At 59.8% G+C, this 23,293-nt stretch overlaps 1 protein-coding gene across 2 annotated transcripts in view; it reads right to left on the bottom strand.

The window, feature by feature from the left end:
• The window catches only part of uroc1 (urocanate hydratase 1), a 183,088-nt gene that overhangs the window by 87,977 nt on the left and 71,818 nt on the right, over positions 1 to 23,293 (bottom strand). The window contains exons 9-11 of one of the 2 annotated variants that reach the window (XM_086002151.1): positions 23,200 to 23,288; positions 9,260 to 9,322; positions 4,028 to 4,207 (exon numbers count right to left, since the gene is read on the bottom strand). In XM_086002151.1, the coding sequence (XP_085858277.1) occupies positions 4,028 to 4,207; positions 9,260 to 9,322; positions 23,200 to 23,288 (332 nt within the window). The remainder of the gene's footprint in view (positions 1 to 4,027; positions 4,208 to 9,259; positions 9,323 to 23,199; positions 23,289 to 23,293) is intronic. The other variant, XM_086002152.1, reaches the window with a different exon arrangement.

Here is a 23,293-nt window from a genome sequence, read left to right as displayed (position 1 = left end):
ACTCGCCCTGTCCCCTGGGTGATGGGCTACTCGCCCTGTCCCCTGGGTGATGGGCTACTCGCCCTGTCCCTGGGTGATGGGACACTCGCCCTGTCCCCTGGGTAATGGGACACTCGCCCTGTCCCCTGGGTAATGGGACACTCGCCCTGTCCCTGGGTGATGGGACACTCGCCCTGTCCCCTGGGTAATGGGACACTCGCCCTGTCCCCTGGGTGATGGGACACTCGCCCTGTCCCCCGGGTGATGGGACACTCGCCCTGTCCCCTGGGTGATGGGACACTCGCCCTGTCCCCCGGGTGATGGGACACTCGCCCTGTCCCCTGGGTGATGGGACACTCGCCCTGTCCCCCGGGTGATGGGACACTCGCCCTGTCCCCTGGGTAATGGGACACTCGCCCTGTCCCCCGGGTGATGGGACACTCGCCCTGTCCCCCGGGTGATGGGACACTCGCCCTGTCCCCCGGGTGATGGGACACTCGCCCTGTCCCTGGGTGATGGGACACTCGCCCTGTCCCCTGGGTGATGGGACACTCGCCCTGTCCCCTGGGTGATGGGACACTCGCCCTGTCCCCTGGGTGATGGGACACTCGCCCTGTCCCCTGGGTGATGGGACACTCGCCCTGTCCCCCGGGTGATGGGACACTCGCCCTGTCCCCTGGGTGATGGGACACTCGCCCTGTCCCCTGGGTAATGGGACACTCGCCCTGTCCCTGGGTGATGGGACACTCGCCCTGTCCCTGGGTGATGGGACACTCGCCCTGTCCCCCGGGTGATAGGACACTCGCCCTGTCCCCTGGGTGATGGGACACTCGCCCTGTCCCCCGGCGTGATGGGACACTCGCCCTGTCCCCTGGGTGCTGGGATACTCGCCCTGTCCCCTGGGTGCTGGGACACTCGCCCTGTCCCCTGGGTGATGGGACACTCGCCCTGTCCCCTGGGTGATGGGACACTCGCCCTGTCCCCTGGGTGCTGGGACACTCGCCCTGTCCCCTGGGTGATGGGACACTCGCCCTGTCCCCCAGGTGATGGGACACTCGCCCTGTCCCCTGGGTGATGGGACTCTCGCCCTGTCCCCCGGGTGATGGGACACTCGCCCTGTCCCCGGGTGATGGGTCGCTCGCCCTGTCCCCCGGGTGATGGGACACTCGCCCTGTCTCCTGGGTGATGGGACACTCGCCCTGTCCCCCGGGTGATGGGACTCTCGCCCTGTCCCCTGGGTGATGGGACACTCGCCCTGTCTCCTGGGTGATGGGACACTCGCCCTGTCCCCCGGGTGATGGGACCCTCGCCCTGTCCCCTGGGTGATGGGACACTCGCCCTGTCCCCCGGGTGATGGGACCCTCGCCCTGTCCCCTGGGTGATGGGACACTCGCCCTGTCCCCTGGGTGATGGGACACTCGCCCTGTCCCCTGGGTGATGGGACACTCGCCCTGTCCCCTGGGTGATGGGACACTCGCCCTGTCCCCTGGGTGATGGGACACTCGCCCTGTCCCCCGGGTGATGGGACACTCGCCCTGTCCCCTGGGTGATGGGACACTCGCCCTGTCCCCCGGGTGATGGGACACTCGCCCTGTCCCTGGGTGATGGGACACTCGCCCTGTCCCCTGGGTGATGGGACACTCGCCCTGTCCCCTGGGTGATGGGACCCTCGCCCTGTCCCCCGGGTGATGGGACACTCGCCCTGTCCCCTGGGTGATGGGACACTCGCCCTGTCCCATGGGTGATGGGACCCTCGCCCTGTCCCCCGGGTGATGGGACACTCGCCCTGTCCCCTGGGTGATGGGACACTCGCCCTGTCCCATGGGTGATGGGACACTCGCCCTGTCCCCCGGGTGATGGGACACTCGCCCTGTCCCCTGGGTGATGGGACACTCGCCCTGTCCCATGGGTGATGGGTCACTCGCCCTGTCCCCTGGGTGATGGGACACTCGCCCTGTCCCCTGGGTGCTGGGATACTCGCCCTGTCCCCCGGGTGATGGGACACTCGCCCTGTCCCCTGGGTGATGGGACACTCGCCCTGTCCCATGGGTGATGGGTCACTCGCCCTGTCCCCTGGGTGATGGGCTACTCGCCCTGTCCCCTGGGTAATGGGACACTCGCCCTGTCCCCTGGGTGATGGGACACTCGCCCTGTCCCCTGGGTGCTGGGATACTCGCCCTGTCCCCCGGGTGATGGGACACTCGCCCTGTCCCCTGTGTGATGGGACACTCGCCCTGTCCCCTGGGTGATGGGACACTCGCCCTGTCCCCTGGGTGATGGGACACTCGCCCTGTCCCCCGGGTGATGGGACACTCGCCCTGTCCCCTGGGTGATGGGACACTCGCCCTGTCCCATGGGTGATGGGTCACTCGCCCTGTCCCCTGGGTGATGGGACACTCGCCCTGTCCCCTGGGTGCTGGGATACTCGCCCTGTCCCCCGGGTGATGGGACACTCGCCCTGTCCCCCGGGTGATGGGACACTCGCCCTGTCCCCCGGGTGATGGGACACTCGCCCTGTCCCCCGGGTGATGGGATACTCGCCCTGTCCCCCGGGTGATGGGACACTCGCCCTGTCCCCTGTGTGATGGGACACTCGCCCTGTCCCCTGGGTGATGGGACACTCGCCCTGTCCCCTGGGTGATGGGACACTCGCCCTGTCCCCCGGGTGATGGGACACTCGCCCTGTCCCCTGGGTGATGGGACACTCGCCCTGTCCCATGGGTGATGGGTCACTCGCCCTGTCCCCTGGGTGATGGGACACTCGCCCTGTCCCCTGGGTGCTGGGATACTCGCCCTGTCCCCCGGGTGATGGGACACTCGCCCTGTCCCCCGGGTGATGGGACACTCGCCCTGTCCCCCGGGTGATGGGACACTCGCCCTGTCCCCCGGGTGATGGGACACTCGCCCTGTCCCCCGGGTGATGGGACACTCGCCCTGTCCCCTGGGTGATGGGACACTCGCCCTGTCCCCCGGGTGATGGGACACTCGCCCTGTCCCCTGGGTGATGGGACACTCGCCCTGTCCCCCGGGTGATGGGACACTCGCCCTGTCCCCTGGGTGATGGGACCCTCGCCCTGTCCCCCGGGTGATGGGTCACTCGCCCTGTCCCCCGGGTGATGGGTCACTCGCCCTGTCCCCCGGGTGATGGGTCACTCGCCCTGTCCCCCGGGTGATGGGTCACTCGCCCTGTCCCCCGGGTGATGGGTCACTCGCCCTGTCCCTGGGTGATGGGTCACTCGCCCTGTCCCTGGGTGATGGGACACTCGCCCTGTCCCCCGGGTGATGGGTCACTCGCCCTGTCCCTGGGTGATGGGACTCTCGCCCTGTCCCCCGGGTGATGGGACACTCGCCCTGTCCCTGGGTGATGGGACACTCGCCCTGTCCCCTGGGTGATGGGACACTCGCCCTGTCCCCCGGGTGATGGGTCACTCGCCCTGTCCCCCGGGTGATGGGACACTCGCCCTGTCCCCCGGGTGATGGGTCACTCGCCCTGTCCCCCGGGTGATGGGTCACTCGCCCTGTCCCCCGGGTGATGGGTCACTCGCCCTGTCCCCCGGGTGATGGGTCACTCGCCCTGTCCCCCGGGTGATGGGTCACTCGCCCTGTCCCCCGGGTGATGGGACTCTCGCCCTGTCCCCTGGGTGATGGGACACTCGCCCTGCCCCCTGGGTGCTGGGATACTCGCCCTGTCCCCTGGGTGCTGGGACACTCGCCCTGTCCCCTGGGTGATGGGACTCTCGCCCTGTCCCCTGGGTGATGGGACACTCGCCCTGTCCCCTGGGTGATGGGACACTCGCCCTGTCCCCCGGGTGATAGGACACTCACCCTGTCCCCCGGGTGATGGGTCACTCACCCTGTCCCCTGGGTGATGGGACACTCGCTCTGTCCCCGGGTGATGGGACACTCGCCCTGTCCCCTGGGTGATGGGTCACTCGCCCTGTCCCCGGGTGATGGGACTCTCGCCCTGTCCCCTGGGTGATGGGACACTCGCCCTGTCCCTGGGTGATGGGGTAGATCTCGTTGCTCTTGCTCTTCCTGGTGTCCTTACCTTTCCTGTACAAGTTTGCGAAACGTATTCGGGTCCGTGTGCATCATCTGATTGGCCGCCTCAAAGGTGAGCTGTGCCGGGTAGTAACCGCCACTGAATGGGTTATGGCACGAGGTCTGATCTGAGCCCAGGTCCACCAGTAGTTCCCCAGTCCGCTCATTCTCCTGCACCAGCCTCTCCCTATGGGTTTCAGATAGTTTTACGTTAGAGGCATTGATACCATCTGCTCTCCCATCCCATCTCCCAAGCGCTGTGGATCTCTCGGACCAATGTGGGAGACCCCGCCTCTTCTCCTTACTCTCCTGTTTCCGCCCTCCCTCTCATCCCTTTACCCAGCAGCTCCCCGACTCGCTGATGCCTGGGACTGTCGGTCAATGGGCTCTTCGCTCCGATCTTCTCCAAAGCTTGGCTGCAGCCAAGCAACTTCTACCAGACTCCCACCTTGTCCCCACCTCGCAGAATCAATGTCCAGTTCTTGAATTCCATCTCGCCCTACCCTCTTCACAATAAAGACATTGCACTGATAGTGACTGACTTGTTGAATCTGTCATTGCCTGACACGCACACTGTAGAAATACAAGTTACAACACAGACAATGGCCATTCGGCCCAACCAGTCCATGTCGGCCTTTACTCTTCACACAAGCAAATAGTTCTAATCACGTTTACCTGCCCTGTCATGCAGCAGTTTCTGTTGTGTGTGTGTGTGTGGTGATTTACTCTGTTTCTAAAGTTAAAGTCTAACTGTACCATTCACTTGAACTCAAAGCCCTTGGCTGTTGATTGTCAGACCTATAACCTCAATTGCACAACAGATGTGCTCTCATCTGTAATACACACAGGTTACAGCACGGGGACAGGCCATTCGGCCCATCGAGTCCGTGTCGGCCTTTACCCTTCACACGAGCAGATAGTTCTAATCACGTTCACCCGCCCTGTTCCCATCTCCCTCCATCCCCCTCTCCCTCCATCCCCCTCTCCCTCCATCCCCCTCCCCAATCCAAGCTTCAATGTTGACACAGTTTCTGTCTCCACCACTGACTCTGGAGTGAATCCCACCACCTCACAACTCTCTGTGTGAAGAGGTTCCTCCTGCCCTCTGTTCTAAATCTCTGACATTTAATCTTGTGTCTGTGGCCCCTCGTTCCTGGCCCCTCGACCACTGGGAGCAGTCTGCTTCTATCTACCCTGTCCCATCATGCCAATCAAGCGGGCTGCTTTGTCCTGGATGGTGTTGAGCTTCTTGAGTGTTGTTGGAGCTGCACTCATCCAGGCAAGTGGAGAGTATTCCATCACACTCCTGACTTGTGCCTTGTAGATGGTGGAAAGGCTTTGGGGAGTCAGGAGGTGAGACACTCGCCGCAGAATTCCCAGCCTCTGACCTGCTCTTGTTGCCACAGTATTTATGTGGCTGGTCCAGTTAAGTTTCTGTTCAATGGTGACCCCCAGGATGTTGCTGCTGCGGGATTCAGTGATGGTAATGCCGTTGAATGTCAAGGGGTGGTGGTTAGACTCTTGCTTATTGGAAATAGTCATTGCCTGGCACTTGTGTGGCGCGAATGTTACCTGCCACTTATCAGCCCAAGCCTGAATATCATCCAGGTCTTGTTGCATGTGGGCATGGACTGCTTCATTATCTGAGGAGTTGTGAATGGCGCTGAAAGCTGTGCAGTCATCAGCGAACATCCCCACTTCTGACCTTATGATGGAGGGAAGGTCATTGATGAAGCAGCTGAAGATGGTTGGGCCTAGGACACTGCCCTGAGGAACTCCTGCAGCGATGTCCTGGGGCTGTGATGATTGACCTCTATCATATCACCCTGTGATCTGCATTGTTCTAATGAATATAGCCCCAATTCTTCAAGCCTTCCTTTGTCTTTTTATTTCCTCACACCAGGCAGTATCCAGGTGAATCCACACTGTACCCTCTCTAAAGCCTCAATATCTTCCCACATCGCTGTTACCATGTCTGTTATTGTGGCTCTGTGTTTGTAGGTTCCCTTGATCTTTCATTTTGTATATCTTAACCCAGGATAGTTAAATAGAAAAAAAGAATTTGCATTTCTCCAGCGTCTTTCACGACCTCAGGCCGTCCCAAAGCGCTTTACAGCCAATGAAGTACTTTTTGAAGTGTAGTCTCTGTTGTAATGTAGGAAACGCGGCAGCCATTTTGTGCCCAGCAAGATCCCACAAACAGCAATGTGATAAATGACCAGATAATCTGTTTTTTAGTGATGTTGGTTGAGGGATAAATATTGTCCAGGACACCGGGGAGAACTCCCCTGCTCGCAGGAGTGTGCCGGAGATTAATCTTTAATTCCGAGAGACTCCAGGAAAATCCAGGAAGGTTGGCAACACCTTTACTTGGGATTAAGTATTCTGAGAAACCTATACGTATCACTGGTTAGGCCCCAGCTAGAGTCCAATTCTGGGCACCACACTTTAGGAAGGATGTCAAGGCCTTGGAGAGGGTGCGGAGGAGATTTACCAGAATGGTCCCAGGGATGAGGGACTTCAGTGACGTGGAGAGACTGGAGAAGCTGGGATTGTTCTCCTTAGAGCAGAGAAGGTTAAGGGGAGATTTGATGGAGGTGTTCACAATCACGAGGGGTTTTTATAGAACAAATAACGAGAAACTGTTTCCAGTGGCAGGAGGGTCGGTAACCAGAGGACACAGATTTAAGATAATTGGCAAAAGAACCAGAGCGGAGATGAGGAGAATGTTTTTACGCAGCGAGTTGTTGTGATCTGGAATGCGCTGCCTGAAAGGGCGGTGGAAGCAGATTCAATAGTAACTTTCAAAAGGGAATTGGATAAATTCACAGGGCTCTGGGGAAAGGGCAGGGGGGAGTGGGATTAATTGGAGAGCTCTTTCAAAGAGCCGGCACAGGCACGATGGCCCGAATGGCCTCCTCCTGTGCTGTGAGATTCTATGATTCTATGAAAGGGAGTCGAGGTGCAGATCAGCCATGATCTAACTGAATGGATTGAGAGGGGCTGAATGGATTGAGAGGGGCTGAATGGCCTCCTCCTGTTCCTAGGACAGACAATCAGCTGCTGCAGTCAGGCAGAGACACAGAGCAAAGATGCCCTGAACTCTCTCCTTGGGAGTGCATTTTGTTCCCTGAGTCGAGGGTTTGCCAACGCTCCAGGAATGTCCTGGAGTCTTTCAGGAGTCATAGGAGGCGGCCATTCAGCCCATCGAGTCCGTGCCGGCTCTCTGTAGAGCAATCCAGTCAGTCCCATTCCCCCACTCTATCCCCGTAGCCCTGCAAGTTTATTTCCCTCAAGTGCCTATCCAGTCTCCCCTTGAAAACATTGAGGGGGAGAAATTGGGTGAGTAGCGCCACCTGTTAGCACCTAAAGAGGCAGTCAGTGGCTGTAGCGCCACTGGCTGCGCCTCCCGCGATATTCAGCAGGGGCGCTAATGGTGGCGTTAGCCATTTGCGCTGCGCCGCCACCGATGACGTCATCGGTGTGCGCAGCGCCCCATTCGCGCCCCGGACGCGATATTTGGTAGGGAACGCCGCTGTAGCGCCGTTCGCTACCCGCGCCCGGTTCACGGGGCCTTACTGTGCCGGCAGAGGCGCAAGTTAAGGTGGAGGTGCGGGGCGCCCGCTTTTTCGGCGGCCGCCTGCCAGCACCTCCATCCCCGGCCTCCTGACCACCCCACGCGGCATTGCCAGCTGTTTCCCGAGAGCCCGGCACTTCTCCTCGGTGCTGGGCTCTTTTGCCGGCACTCGCGATCGGGGTTCGCGCTGTTGCAGGCCCCTCCCCCTTAACAGTGGGAGGAAGGCCTGCAGTACCGCAGCGTGCCGTGCTGCAGCGTGTGGCGCTGCGGCACGTTGTGCTGCGATATTCAGTTTCAGTGCCCTAAGAGGGACGTGGAGCGCCTCGAGCCTCGCCCCGTGTCCCTCTAGGGGCACTTCAACTGAATTTCTGACGATCGCTACAGCTTCGAACGCTGCGCTAATTCCAGCGCCCAGGCGAGCTTGGCGCCAGTTTGGCGCCTCAACCCAATTCCTAGGCCTGAGTGTCTCCGCTTCCACCACTTCCGTCGGCAGCGAGTTCCAGGTCCTCACCACTCACTGTGTAAAAAAGTTTTTCCTCACATCCCCCCCTGTATCTCTTGCCCAAAACCTTAAATCTGTGTCCCCTAGTCCTTGTACCATCAACTAGTGGGAACAGCCTTTCCCCGTCTAGCCTATCCAAACCCATCATAATCTTGTACACCTCGATCAAATCACCCCTCAACCTCCTTTGCTCTAATGAAAACAAATCCAGCTTCTCCAACCTGTCCTTGTAGCTAAGATCCCCCATCCCCGGAACCATTCTGGTAAATTGAAGATTAATCTCCAGGGCACGGCGGCGAGCAGAAACCCGGGAGAAAAATCATCGGGACATTCAAAACAATTCATTTACATAAGAAACAGGAGCAGGAGTCGGCCATTCGGCCCCTCGAGCCTGCTCCGCCATTCGGCCCCTCGAGCCTGCTCCGCCATTCGGCCCCTCGAGCCTGCTCTGCCATTCGGCCCCTCGAGCCTGCTCTGCCATTCGGCCCCTCGAGCCTGCTCCGCCACGTGGCCCCTCGAGCCTGCTCCGCCATTCGGCCCCTCGAGCCTGCTCCGCCATTCGGCCCCTCGAGCCTGCTCTGCCACTCGGCCCCTCGAGCCTGCTCCGCCACACGGCCCCTCGAGCCTGCTCCACCACACGGCCCCTCGAGCCTGCTCCGCCACACGGCTCCTCGAGCCTGCTCCGCCACACGGCCCCTCGAGCCTGCTCCGCCATTCAATAAGATCATGGCTGTTCTTCTATCTCAACTCCACTTTCCTGTACTATCCCCATATCCCTTGATTCCCTTAAAATCCAAATATCCTTTGCTTATTCGTTATAAAAATATCGGAGATGGGATAAAATGCTGTTTGGCCGGGCGGGGCGGTTAGAGGTGAGAGGTCATGTGGTGAAGCCTCCAGGAATATGGTTGGCGGTCACTCACCTCGGCCAATCCCAGGCCTCAGAAACTGCTTGTCACAGTGCGGCCTAGACTGGGAGGCCTTCTGAGATGGGGAAGAAGGTGACACGAAGGAGGGAGAAAGGGGATCTTTATTTTTCAAAAGGAGTGGCTGGAAAATAGATGAATTAAAAAGTGAACATTGTAAATCCTTGGTTCTCAGCCCCTGAACCGAATAACAGAAAGCCTCACTGCCTTAGCGATCTAATCTCCATCACCTACCAAAGGTCCACCACGTTTCCATGGTAACCGAGACTGAGGGCTGTTTTCTTTTGCCGAGCCTCCCTGAAATTGAGCAAAAGAACAGAGTTTAGCTCAAGGGTTTACATTTTTAACTTGTTTACTGAGCTGATGGGATTAGTAAGAAGGCCATACCATGAGAGAGAGCAACCAATCAGAGATGTGTAATGTAGGGTGCACGTTTCGAGAGGGACATTGGCCTCGATTTTAACCCTCACCGATATGCGGGAGAGGGTCGGGGGTTAAAATATCAGGATCCAGCAACCCAAACCCCATCCCCGTCCGTTTAAACTTTTAAAACTCCCAGGCCATCGACAAGGCTCCCGCAACAATCCCTGCATGGCCTCACCCCTCCCTATCTCTGTAACCTCCTCCAGCCCCAAGGCGCTTCACAGGAGCGATTATCAAACAAATTTCACACCGTGACTCATAAGGAGATATTAGGGCAGCTGACCAAAAGCTTGGTCAAAGAGGTAGGTTTTAAGGAGTGTCTTAAAGGAGGTAAGAGAGGCGGAGAGGTTTAGGGAGGGAATTCCAGAGCTTAATGTCTAGACAGCTGAAGGCACGGCCGCCAATGGCGGAGTGATTAAAATCGGGGATGTGCAGGAGGCCAGAATTGGAAGAGTGCAGAGATCTCAGGGGGGCTGTGGGGCTGGAGGAGATTACAGAGATGGGGAGGGGCGAGGCCATGGAGGGATTGGAAAACAAGGATGAGAATTTTAAAATCGAGGCATTGCCAGACTGGGAGCCAATGTAGGTCAGTGAGCACAGGGGGTGATGGGTGAACGGGACTGGGTGTGAGTTAGGACACGGGGCAGTGAGCACAGGGGGTGATGGGTGAACGGGGCTGGGTGTGAGTTAGGACACGGGGCAGTGAGCACAGGGGGTGATGGGTGAACAGGACTAGGTGTGAGTTAGGACACGGGGCAGTGAGCACAGGGGTGATGGGTGAACGGGACTGGGTGTGAGTTAGGACACGGGGCAGTGAGCACAGGGGGTGATGGGTGAACGGGACTGGGTGTGAGTTAGGACACGGGACAGTGAGCACAGGGGGTGATGGGTGAACGGGACTGGGTGTGAGTTAGGACACGGGACAGTGAGTACAGGGGGTGATGGGTGAACGGGACTGGGTGTGAGTTAGGACACGGGGCAGTGAGCACAGGGGGTGATGGGTGAACGGGACTGGGTGTGAGTTAGGACACGGGGCAGTGAGCACAGGGGGTGATGGGTGAACGGGACTCAGTGTGAGTTAGGACACGGGGCAGTGAGCACAGTGGGTGATGGGTGAACGGGACTGGGTGTGAGTTAGGACACGGGGCACTGAGCACAGGGGGTGATGGGTGAACGGGACTGGGTGTGAGTTAGGACACGGGGCACTGAGCACAGGGGGTGATGGGTGAACGGGACTGGGTGTGAGTTAGGACACGGGGCAGTGAGCACAGTGGGTGATGGGTCAACGGGACTGGGTGTGAGTTAGGACACGGGGCAGTGAGTACAGGGGGTGATGGGTGAATGGGACTGGGTGTGAGTTAGGACACGGGACAGTGAGCACAGGGGGTGATGGGTGAACGGGACTGGGTGTGAGTTAGGACACGGGACAGTGAGTACAGGGGGTGATGGGTGAATGGGACTGGGTGTGAGTTAGGACACGGGGCAGTGAGCCCAGGGGGTGATGGGTGAACGGGACTGGGTGTGAGTTAGGACACGGGGCAGTGAGCACAGGGGGTGATGGGTGAATGGGACTGGGTGTGAGTTAGGACACGGGACAGTGAGCACAGGGGGTGATGGGTGAACGGGACTGGGTGTGAGTTAGGACACGGGACAGTGAGTACAGTGGGTGATGGGTGAACGGGACTGGGTGTGAGTTAGGACACGGGGCAGTGAGCCCAGGGGGTGATGGGTGAACGGGACTGGGTGTGAGTTAGGACACGGGGCAGTGAGCACAGGGGGTGATGGGTGAACGGGACTGGGTGTGAGTTAGGACACGGGGCAGTGAGCACAGGTGGTGATGGGTGAACAGGACTGGGTGTGAGTTAGGACACGGGGCAGTGAGCACAGGGGGTGATGGGTGAATGGGGCTGGGTGTGAGTTAGGACACGGGGCAGTGAACACAGGGGGTGATGGGTGAACAGGACTGCGTGTGAGTTAGGACACGGGGCAGTGAGCACAGGGGGTGATGGGTGAACGGGACTGGGTGTGAGTTAGGACACGGGGCAGTGAGCACAGGGTGTGATGGGTGAACGGGACTGGGTGTGAGTTAGGACACGGGGCAGTGAGCACAGGGGGCGATGGGTGAACGGGACTGGGTGTAAGTTAGGAGACGGGGCAGCGAGCACGGGGGCTGATGGGTGAACGCGACTGGGCGTGAGTTAGGACACGGGGCAGTGAGCACAGGGGGTGATGGGTGAACGGGACTGGGTGTGAGTTAGGACACGGGGCAGTGAGCACAGGGGGTGATGGGTGAACGGGACTGGGTGTGAGTTAGGACACGGGGCAGTGAGCTCAGGGGGCGATGTGTGAATGGGACTGGGTGTAAGTTAGGAGACGGGGCAGCGAGCACGGGGGCTGATGGGTGAACGCGACTGGGCGTGAGTTAGGACACGGGGCAGTGAGCACAGGAGGCGATGGGTGAATGGGACTGGGTGTGAGTTAGGACACGGGGCAGTGAGCACAGGGGTTGATGGGTGAACGGGACTGGGCGTGAGTTAGGACACGGGGCAGCGAGCACGGGGGCTGATGGGTGAACGCGACTGGGCATGAGTTAGGACACGGGGCAGTGAGCACAGGGGGCGATGGGTGAACGGGACTGGGTGCGAGTTAGGACACGGGGCAGTGAGCACAGGGGGTGATGGGTGAACGGGACTGGGTGTGAGTTAGGACACGGGGCAGTGAGCACAGGGGGCGATGGGTGAACGGGACTGGGTGCGAGTTAGGACACGGGGCAGTGAGCACAGGGGGTGATGGGTGAACGGGATTGGGTGTGAGTTAGGACACGGGACAGTGAGCACAGTGGGTGATGGGTGAACGGGATTGGGTGTGAGTTAGGACACGGGACAGTGTGCACAGTGGGTGATGGGTGAACGGGACTGGGTGTGAGTTAGGACACGGGGCAGTGAGCACAGGGGGTGAGGGGTGAACGGGACTGGGTGTGAGTTAGGACACGGGGCAGTGAGCACAGGGGGTGATGGGTGAATGGGACTGGGTGTGAGTTAGGACACGGGGCAGTGAGCACAGGGGGTGATGGGTGAACGGGACTGGGTGTGAGTTAGGACACGGGGCAGTGAGCACAGGAGGTGATGTGTGAACGGGACTTGGTGTGAGTTAGGACACGGGGCAGTGAGCACGGGGGCTGATGGGTGAACGGGACTGGGTGTGAGTTAGGACACGGGGCAGTGAGCACAGGGGGTGATGGTTGAACGGGGCTGGGTGTGAGTTAGGACACGGGGCAGTGATCACAGTGGGTGATGGGTGAACGGGACTGGGTGTGAGTTAGGATACGGGACAGTGAGCACAGGGGGTGATGGGTGAACGGGACTGGGTGTGAGTTAGGACACAGGGCAGTGAGCACAGGGGGTGATGGGTGAGCGGGACTGGGTGTGAGTTAGGACACGGGGCAGTGAGCACAGGGGGTGATGGGTGAACGGGACTGGGTGTGAGTTAGGACACGGGGCAGTGTGCACAGGGGGTGATGGGTGAACGGGACTGGGTGTGAGTTAGGACACGGGGCAGTGAGCACAGTGGGTGATGGGTGAGCGGGACTGGGTGTGAGTTAGGACACGGGGCAGTGGGCACAGGGGGTGATGGGTGAACAGGACTGGGTGTGAGTTAGGACATGGGGCAGTGAGCACAGGGGGTGATGGGTGAGCGGGACTGGGCGTGAGTTAGGACACGGGGCAGTGGGCACAGGGGGTGATGGGTGAACAGGACTGGGTGTGAGTTAGGACATGGGGCAGCAGAGATTTGGATGAGTTGAAGTTTACGGATTGTGGAAGGTGGGAGGACGGCCAGGAGTGCGTTGGAATAGAGAGAATTGAAGCAGACAGAATGAGAGAGAGGCGGGAGGGAATTTGGTTTGTGTGGCGAGCGGGCTGCTTGGTTTACACTAGGCCCGATTTGATTTGATTTGATTTCTCCAGTGAAGACTCTGGCGAAAACTCAGTTCACCCTCAGAGAGCAGCCAAAACAAAGAGGGCGCGAGACACCAGCAAATGAAACAAAGAAGGATGAGGAAACAAGGAGATCGAGAGAGAGTTGGATAGAAAGAGACAGAGAGAGCAAGAATGAAAAAAAAACAAGAGCATCAGGGCGATAAAAGAGAGACACAAATGTCTTTTCTTTGCTGAGCCAGAATGAAATGGAGACAAGAGGCCTCACACTGTGGATCGTACCTCGTACAACTGGGAATGATTAATGCAAAGGGGAACTTATGGGATTCCTTTCACAACCGACACGCAACGGCAAGCTGAGGTTTCACAAAAACATTCCATCTGTCTGATCCGCTTTTCCTTCACATTGAACATTAAAGGAGGTTTTCCGTTCGCTGCATCTAATCCAGATGTTCCGTCGGCACTGCGACACTCCAAGGCTGGGTGGTGGGATCCGGTTACCCCAATGGCAGATACAGATGCAGCTTTTGATAAGAACCAGTTGCACATCTGGAGTGCCGCGGCACACGCCACAGAGTCAGAGCGTTCAAACTAGTGCAAGAAATAGCCTTGTTGTCAGACCTCTGACTGCTCTTTTATCACATCAAGAGAAGTTCAGGTAGAAAGAAAGAAAGAAAATAAAGAAAGAGAAGGAACAAAAGAAAGAGAAAGAAAGAAAGAGAGAAGGAAAGAAAGAAACAAACAAACAAATAAAGAAACAAACAAACAAAGAAAGACAGAACTTGCATTTATATAGAACCTTTCACAACCACAAGACGTCCCCCGGTCCACCTCACCGGGCAGCGTTGAGAGTTGAGGAGATTGAGAAGACAACAGAAACAGCGATGTCGCTGTCAGGTGACGCCAAGTTTGGGTTGTGAAGGGTGCAGGTTGTCCAAGGAAGGGGAGGACTGAGAGAAGTGGGGAGATCCACAGTGTGAGATTGGGGAAAGTAATGAGTTAGAGTGGGAGATGATACAATAATGATGGATGAGGAAGGTCAATTCATAGAATCACAGAATGATGCAGAACAGAAGGAGGCCATTCGGCCCATCGTGCCTGTGCCGGCTCTTTGAAAGAGCTCTCCAATTAGTCCCACTCCCCCCTGCTCTTTCCCCACAGCCCTGCAATTGTTTCCTTTTCAAATATTTATCCAATTGCCTTTTGAAAATTACTATTGAATCTGTTTCCACCGCCCTTTCAGGCAGCGCATTCCAGATCACAACAACTCGCTGCGTAAAACAATCTCTCCCCTCTGGTTCTTTTGCCGATTACCTTCACTCTGTGTCCTCTGGTTACCGACCCTCCTGCCACTGGAAACAGTTTCTCCTTATTTACTCTATCAAAACCCCTCATGATTTTGAACACCTCTATTAAATCTCCCCTTAACCTTCTCTGCTCTAAGGAGAACAATCCCAGCTTCTCCAGTCTCTCCACATCACTGAAGTCCCTCATCCCTGGGACCATTCCAGTAAATCGAGTTGATTATCCAATGAGGTGGTTAAGAAGGTATACGGGATACTTTCCTTTATTAGCCGAGGCACAGAATATAAGAACAGGGAGGTTATGCTTGAACTGTATAAAACACTAGTTAGGCCACAGCTAGAATACTGCGTGCAGTTCTGGTCACCACATTACAGGAAAGATGTGATTGCACTGGAGAGGGTACAGAGGAGATTTACCAGGATGTTGCCTGGGCTGGAGAATTTTAGCAATGAGGAAAGATTGGAGAGGCTGGGGTTGTTTTCTTTGGAACAGAGGAGGCTGAGGGGAGATTTAATTGAGGTGTATAAAATTATGAGGGGCCTGGATAGAGTGGGTAGGAAGGACCTATTTCCCTTAGCAGAGAGGTCAATAACCAGGGGGCAGAGATTTAAAGTAATTGGTCGGAGGATTCGAGGGGAGTTGAGGAGAACTTTGTTCACCCAGAGGGTGGTGGGGGTCTGGAACTCACTGCCTGAAAGGGTGGGAGAGGCAGAAACCCTCATCACATTTAAAAAGTACTTGGATACGCACTTGAAGTGTCGTAACCCACAGGGCTACGGACCGAGAGCTGGACAGTGGGATTAGGCTGGAGAGCTCTTTGTCGGCCAGCACAGACACGATGGGCCGAATGGCCTCCTTCTGTGTGGTAAATTTCTATGATTTTATGGTTCTATGAGCCTTGATTTCAAAACACTGAGGAACAGAGTGCAGGGCGAGGGATTCGGGCTTTAGGAGAAACTGGAGAGGGTAGTTGACAGCTTAATAAATCGAAAAGCATGTTTGCAGCGCTCCTTACTACTGCCCCTCCGACAGTGCGGCGCTCCCTCAGCACTGCCCCTCCGAGAGTGCAGCACTCCCTCAGTACCGCCCCTCCGACAGTGCAGCGCTCCCTCAGTACTGCCCCTCCGACAGTGCAGCGCTCCCTCAGTACTGCCCCTCCGACAGTGCAGCGCTCCCTCAGTACTGCCCCTCCGACAGTGCGGCGCTCCCTCAGTACCACCCCTCCGACAGTGCAGCACTCCCTCAGTACTGCCCCTCCGACAGTGCAGTGCTCCCTCAGTACTGCCCCTCCGAGAGTGCAGCACTCCCTCAGTACTGCCCCTCCGACAGTGCAGTGCTCCCTCAGTACTGCCCCTCCGACAGTGCGGCGCTCCCTCAGTATTGCCCCTCCGACAGTGCGGCGCTCCCTCAGTACTGCCCCTCCGACAGTACAGCACTCCCTCAGTACTGCCCCTCCGACAGTGCAGCACTCCCTCAGTACTGCACCTGCGACAGTGCAGCACTCCCTTATCACTGCCCCGTGACAATGCAGCACTCCCTCAGTACTGCCCCTCCGACAGTGCAGCGCTCCCTCAGTACTGCCCCTACGACAGTGCAGCGTTCCCTCAGTACTGCCCCTCCGACAGTGCAGCTCTCCCTCAGTACTGCCCCTCCGACAGTGCAGCGCGCCCTCATCACTGCCCCTCCGACAGTGCAGCACTCCCTCAGTACTGCCCCCCGACAGTGCAGCGCTCCCTCATCACTGCCCCTCCGACAGTGCAGCACTCCCTCAGTACTGCCCCTCCGACAGTGCAGCACTCCCTCAGTACTGCCCCTCCGACAGTGCCGCCCTCCCTCATCACTGCCCCTCCAACAGTGCGGCGCTCCCTCAGTACTGCCCCTCCGACAGTGCAGCACTCCCTCAGTACTGCCCCTCCGACAGTGCCGCCCTCCCTCATCACTGCCCCTCCAACAGTGCGGCGCTCCCTCAGTACTGCACTGGAGTGTCCGCCTAGATTTTTGTGCTCAAGTTTCCGGAGTGGGAATAAGGGAACAGTTCAGGCAAAGCTTTTCTTTTAGAAGAAGTGAAGTCCAGGTGTGGAATAAGTTTCCACGGAAGGACGTTGAAGGAGGGAATGTGAATGGGGTCAAGAGATGGCCGGAGTGGGGTAGGACCGAAGGACGGGAGGGTCAACTTAAACTTGGCATGATCGGCGATAACGAGGCGCTAACTGCCTCAAAATGGAGTCGGTCGGTCAGTCGACTGACCCGTTAATGACGAGGCTCCGACTGCCGCCATTTTAAAAAGGGCCTTCCGTTGAGTGGGCAGCGTCCCGTGACGTATGTAAGACCCCGACTGCGCCGCGCTCTCTCTGACCCGTTTAACTGTCGGCACAGAATGACTGGCCCCAAAAAGGTCAGTTTTAAATTATTCTTGTGGGGCAAGAATGAACATCTGGGCTCCACAGAAAATACCTAGGCAGCTGCAGCCCCATGATCCCCCCCCCCCCACAGACGCTGCGATCGCGAACACACCCCCCCCCCCATTCCCCCAGGACTCACCTTGCTGCCAGTCGCTCGATATTGCACCGGTCTAAATCTGGTGAACTGTATTGGTTCGTCCGTTTGAAGCCCATTTGGAGAGGGTGGGTGGGGTTGAAGGATACGGGGAGAGGGTGGGTGGGGTTGGGGGATACGGGGAGAGGGTGGGTGGGTGGGGTTGGGGGATACGGGGAGAGGGTGGGTGGGTGGGGTTGGAGGATATGGGGAGAGGGCGGGTGGGTGGGGTTGGAGGATACGGGGAGAGGGTGGGTGGGTGGGGTTCAAGGAGACGGGGAGAGGGCGGGTGGGGTTGAAGGATATGGGGAGAGGGTGGGTGCGGTTGAAGTATACGGGGAGAGGGTGAGTGGGGTTGAAGGAGACGGGGAGAGGGTGGGTGGGGTTGAAGGATATGGGGAGAGGGTGGGTGCGGTTGAAGTATACGGGGAGAGGGTGGGTGGGGTTGAAGGATATGGGGAGAGGGTGGGTGGGGTTGAAGGAGACGGGGAGAGGGTGGGTGGGGTTGAAGGATACGGGGAGAGGGTGGGTGGGGTTGGAGGAGACGGGGAGAGGGTGGGTGGGGTTGAAGGAGACGGGGAGAGGGTGGGTGGGTGGGGTTGAAGGATACGGGGAGAGGGTGGGTGGGGTTGAAGGATACGGGGAGAGGGTGGGTGGGGTTGAAGGATACGGGGAGAGGGTGGGTGAGGTTGAAGGATACGGGGAGAGGGTGGGTGGGGGTGAAGGATATGGGGCGAGGGTGGGTGGGGTTGAAGGATACGGGGAGAGGGTGGGTGGGGTTGAAGGATACGGGGAGAGGGTGGGTGGGGTTGAAGGATACGGGGAGAGGGTGGGTGAGGTTGAAGGATATGGGGCGAGGGTGGGTGGGTGGGGTTGAAGGATACGGGGAGAGGGTGGGTGAGGTTGAAGGATACGGGGAGAGGGTGGGTGGGGTTGAAGGATACGGGGAGAGGGTGGGTGAGGTTGAAGGAGACGGGGAGAGGGTGGGTGAGGTTGAAGGATACGGGGAGAGGGCGGGTGGGGTTGAAGGATACGGGGAGAGGGTGGGTGGGTGGGGTTGAAGGAGACGGGGAGAGGGTGGGTGGGTGGGGTTGAAGGATACGGGGAGAGGGTGGGTGGGGTTGAAGGATACGGGGCGAGGGTGGGTGGGGTTGAAGGATACGGGGAGAGGGTGGGTGGGGTTGAAGGATACGGGGAGAGGGTGGGTGGGGTTGGAGGATACGGGGAGAGGGTGGGTGAGGTTGAAGGATACGGGGAGAGGGTGGGTGGGGTTGAAGGATACGGGGAGAGGGTGGGTGGGGTTGGAGGATACGGGGAGAGGGTGGGTGAGGTTGAAGGATACGGGGAGAGGGTGGGTGAGGTTGAAGGATACGGGGAGAGGGTGGGTGGGGTTGAAGGATACGGGGAGAGGGTGGGTGAGGTTGAAGGATACGGGGAGAGGGTGGGTGAGGTTGAAGGATACGGGGAGAGGGTGGGTGAGGTTGAAGGATATGGGGCGAGGGTGGGTGGGTGGGGTTGAAGGATACGGGGAGAGGGTGGGTGGGGTTGAAGGATACGGGGAGAGGGTGGGTGGGGTTGAAGGATATGGGACGAGGGTGGGTGGGGTTGAAGGATACGGGGAGAGGGTGGGTGAGGTTGAAGGATACGGGGAGAGGGTGGGTGAGGTTGAAGGATATGGGGCGAGGGTGGGTGGGTGGGGTTGAAGGATACGGGGAGAGGGTGGGTGGGGTTGAAGGATACGGGGAGAGGGTGGGTGGGGTTGAAGGATACGGGGAGAGGGTGGGTGGGGTTGAAGGATATGGGGCGAGGGTGGGTGGGTGGGTGGGGTTGAAGGAGACGGGGAGAGGGTGGGTGGGGTTGAAGGATACGGGGAGAGGGTGGGTGGGTGGGGTTGAAGGAGACGGGGAGAGGGTGGGTGGGGTTGAAGGATACGGGGAGAGGGTGGGTGGGGTTGAAGGATATGGGGCGAGGGTGGGTGGGTGGGTGGGGTTGAAGGATACGGGGAGAGGGTGGGTGGGGTTGAAGGATATGGGGCGAGGGTGGGTGGGTGGGGTTGAAGGAGACGGGGAGAGGGTGGGTGGGGTTGAAGGATATGGGGCGAGGGTGGGTGGGTGGGGTTGAAGGATACGGGGAGAGGGTGGGTGGGGTTGAAGGATACGGGGAGAGGGTGGGTGGGGTTGAAGGATATGGGGCGAGGGTGGGTGGGTGGGGTTGAAGGAGACGGGGAGAGGGTGGGTGGGGTTGAAGGATACGGGGAGAGGGTGGGTGGGGTTGGAGGATACGGGGAGAGGGTGGGTGAGGTTGAAGGATACGGGGAGAGGGTGGGTGGGGTTGGAGGATACGGGGAGAGGGTGGGTGGGGTTGAAGGATACGGGGAGAGGGTGGGTGGGGTTGAAGGATACGGGGAGAGGGTGGGTGGGGTTGAAGGAGACGGGGAGAGGGTGGGTGGGGTTGAAGGAGACGGGGAGAGGGTGGGTGGGGTTGAAGGATACGGGGCGAGGGTGGGTGGGTGGGGTTGAAGGAGACGGGGAGAGGGTGGGTGGGTGAGGTTGAAGGATACGGGGAGAGGGTGGGTGGGTGGGGTTGAAGGAGACGGGGAGAGGGTGGGTGGGTGGGGTTGAAGGAGACGGGGAGAGGGTGGGTGGGGTTGAAGGAGACGGGGAGAGGGTGGGTGGGGTTGAAGGAGACGGGGAGAGGGTGGGTGGGGTTGAAGGAGACGGGGAGAGGGTGGGTGGGGTTGAAGGAGACGGGGAGAGGGTGGGTGGGGTTGAAGGAGACGGGGAGAGGGTGGGTGGGGTTGAAGGAGACGGGGAGAGGGTGGGTGGGGTTGAAGGAGACGGGGAGAGGGTGGGTGGGGTTGAAGGAGACGGGGAGAGGGTGGGTGGGGTTGGGGGATACGGGGAGAGGGTGGGTGGGGTTGAAGGAGACGGGGAGAGGGTGGGTGGGGTTGAAGGAGACGGGGAGAGGGTGGGTGGGGTTGAAGGATACGGGGAGAGGGTGGGTGGGGTTGAAGGAGACGGGGAGAGGGTGGGTGAGGTTGAAGGAGACGGGGAGAGGGTGGGTGGGGTTGAAGGAGACGGGGAGAGGGTGGGTGGGGTTGAAGGAGACGGGGAGAGGGTGGGTGAGGTTGAAGGAGACGGGGAGAGGGTGGGTGGGGTTGGGGGATACGGGGAGAGGGTGGGTGGGGTTGAAGGAGACGGGGAGAGGGTGGGTGGGGTTGAAGGAGACGGGGAGAGGGTGGGTGGGGTTGAAGGAGACGGGGAGAGGGTGGGTGGGTGGGGTTGAAGGAGACGGGGAGAGGGTGGGTGGGGTTGAAGGAGACGGGGAGAGGGTGGGTGGGGTTGAAGGAGACGGGGAGAGGGTGGGTGGGTGGGGTTGAAGGAGACGGGGCGAGGGTGGGTGGGGTTGAAGGAGACGGGGAGAGTGTGGGTGGGGTTGAAGGAGACGGGGAGAGGGTGGGTGGGGTTGAAGGAGACGGGGAGAGGGTGGGTGGGGTTGAAGGAGACGGGGAGAGGGTGGGTGGGGTTGAAGGAGACGGGGAGAGGGTGGGTGGGGTTGAAGGATATGGGGCGAGGGTGGGTGGGTGGGGTTGAAGGAGACGGGGAGAGGGTGGGTGGGGTTGAAGGATACGGGGAGAGGGTGGGTGGGGTTGGAGGATACGGGGAGAGGGTGGGTGAGGTTGAAGGATACGGGGAGAGGGTGGGTGGGGTTGGAGGATACGGGGAGAGGGTGGGTGGGGTTGAAGGATACGGGGAGAGGGTGGGTGGGGTTGAAGGATACGGGGAGAGGGTGGGTGGGGTTGAAGGAGACGGGGAGAGGGTGGGTGGGGTTGAAGGAGACGGGGAGAGGGTGGGTGGGGTTGAAGGATACGGGGCGAGGGTGGGTGGGTGGGGTTGAAGGAGACGGGGAGAGGGTGGGTGGGTGAGGTTGAAGGATACGGGGAGAGGGTGGGTGGGTGGGGTTGAAGGAGACGGGGAGAGGGTGGGTGGGTGGGGTTGAAGGAGACGGGGAGAGGGTGGGTGGGGTTGAAGGAGACGGGGAGAGGGTGGGTGGGTGGGGTTGAAGGAGACGGGGAGAGGGTGGGTGGGGTTGAAGGAGACGGGGAGAGGGTGGGTGGGGTTGAAGGAGACGGGGAGAGGGTGGGTGGGGTTGAAGGAGACGGGGAGAGGGTGGGTGGGGTTGAAGGAGACGGGGAGAGGGTGGGTGGGGTTGGGGGATACGGGGAGAGGGTGGGTGGGGTTGAAGGAGACGGGGAGAGGGTGGGTGGGGTTGAAGGAGACGGGGAGAGGGTGGGTGAGGTTGAAGGAGACGGGGAGAGGGTGGGTGGGGTTGAAGGAGACGGGGAGAGGGTGGGTGGGGTTGAAGGAGACGGGGAGAGGGTGGGTGAGGTTGAAGGAGACGGGGAGAGGGTGGGTGGGGTTGGGGGATACGGGGAGAGGGTGGGTGGGGTTGAAGGAGACGGGGAGAGGGTGGGTGGGGTTGAAGGAGACGGGGAGAGGGTGGGTGGGGTTGAAGGAGACGGGGAGAGGGTGGGTGGGTGGGGTTGAAGGAGACGGGGAGAGGGTGGGTGGGGTTGAAGGAGACGGGGAGAGGGTGGGTGGGGTTGAAGGAGACGGGGAGAGGGTGGGTGGGTGGGGTTGAAGGAGACGGGGCGAGGGTGGGTGGGGTTGAAGGAGACGGGGAGAGTGTGGGTGGGGTTGAAGGAGACGGGGAGAGGGTGGGTGGGGTTGAAGGAGACGGGGAGAGGGTGGGTGGGGTTGAAGGATACGGGGAGAGGGTGGGTGGGGTTGAAGGAGACGGGGAGAGGGTGGGTGGGGTTGGGGGATACGGGGAGAGGGTGGGTGGGTGGGGTTGGGGGATACGGGGAGAGGGTGGGTGGGTGAGGTTGAAGGAGACGGGGAGAGGGTGGGTGGGGTTGAAGGAGACGGGGAGAGGGTGGGTGGGATTGAAGGATACGGGGAGAGGGTGGGTGGGGTTGAAGGATATGGGGCGAGGGTGGGTGGGGTTGAAGGATACGGGGAGAGGGTGGGTGGGGTTGGGGGATACGGGGAGAGGGTGGGTGGGTGGGGTTGAAGGAGACGGGGCGAGGGTGGGTGGGTGGGGTTGAAGGAGACGGGGAGAGGGTGGGTGGGGTTGAAGGAGACGGGGAGAGGGTGGGTGGGGTTGAAGGAGACGGGGAGAGGGTGGGTGGGGTTGAAGGAGACGGGGAGAGGGTGGGTGGGGTTGGGGGATACGGGGAGAGGGTGGGTGGGTGGGGTTGAAGGAGACGGGGCGAGGGTGGGTGGGTGGGGTTGAAGGAGACGGGGAGAGGGTGGGTGGGGTTGAAGGAGACGGGGAGAGGGTGGGTGGGGTTGAAGGAGACGGGGAGAGGGTGGGTGGGGTTGAAGGAGACGGGGAGAGGGTGGGTGGGTGAGGTTGAAGGAGACGGGGAGAGGGTGGGTGGGTGAGGTTGAAGGAGACGGGGAGAGGGTGGGTGGGGTTGAAGGAGACGGGGAGAGGGTGGGTGGGGTTGAAGGATACGGGGAGAGGGTGGGTGGGTGGGGTTGAAGGAGACGGGGAGAGGGTGGGTGGGGTTGAAGGAGACGGGGAGAGGGTGGGTGGGGTTGAAGGAGACGGGGAGAGGGTGGGTGCGGTTGGAGGATACGGGGAGAGGGTGGGTGGGGTTGAAGGAGACGGGGAGAGGGTGGGTGGGGTTGAAGGAGACGGGGAGAGGGTGGGTGGGGTTGAAGGAGACGGGGAGAGGGTGGGTGGGGTTGAAGGAGACGGGGAGAGGGTGGGTGGGGTTGAAGGATACGGGGAGAGGGTGGGTGGGTGGGGTTGAAGGAGACGGGGAGAGGGTGGGTGGGGTTGAAGGAGACGGGGAGAGGGTGGGTGGGTGAGGTTGGAGGATGCGGGGAGAGGGTGGGTGGGGTTGAAGGAGACGGGGAGAGGGTGGGTGGGTGGGGTTGAAGGAGACGGGGCGAGGGTGGGTGGTACCTGATTTGGGCTATGCACTGATCCAAGCTGTTGGTGATCTGCATTAACCAGCCTTGTTGGTGTCGTTTCTTTAGAGCCACCTCGTCAACCTGGC

This window comes from Somniosus microcephalus, chromosome 11 (assembly GCF_052327205.1).
Source record: "Somniosus microcephalus isolate GS21.2 chromosome 11, FLI_Smic_1.0, whole genome shotgun sequence".
Taxonomy (NCBI): Eukaryota; Metazoa; Chordata; class Chondrichthyes; order Squaliformes; family Somniosidae; genus Somniosus; species Somniosus microcephalus.
Note: the sequence above shows the minus strand (reverse complement) of the source record. Positions and strands in the feature narration are given on the sequence as shown.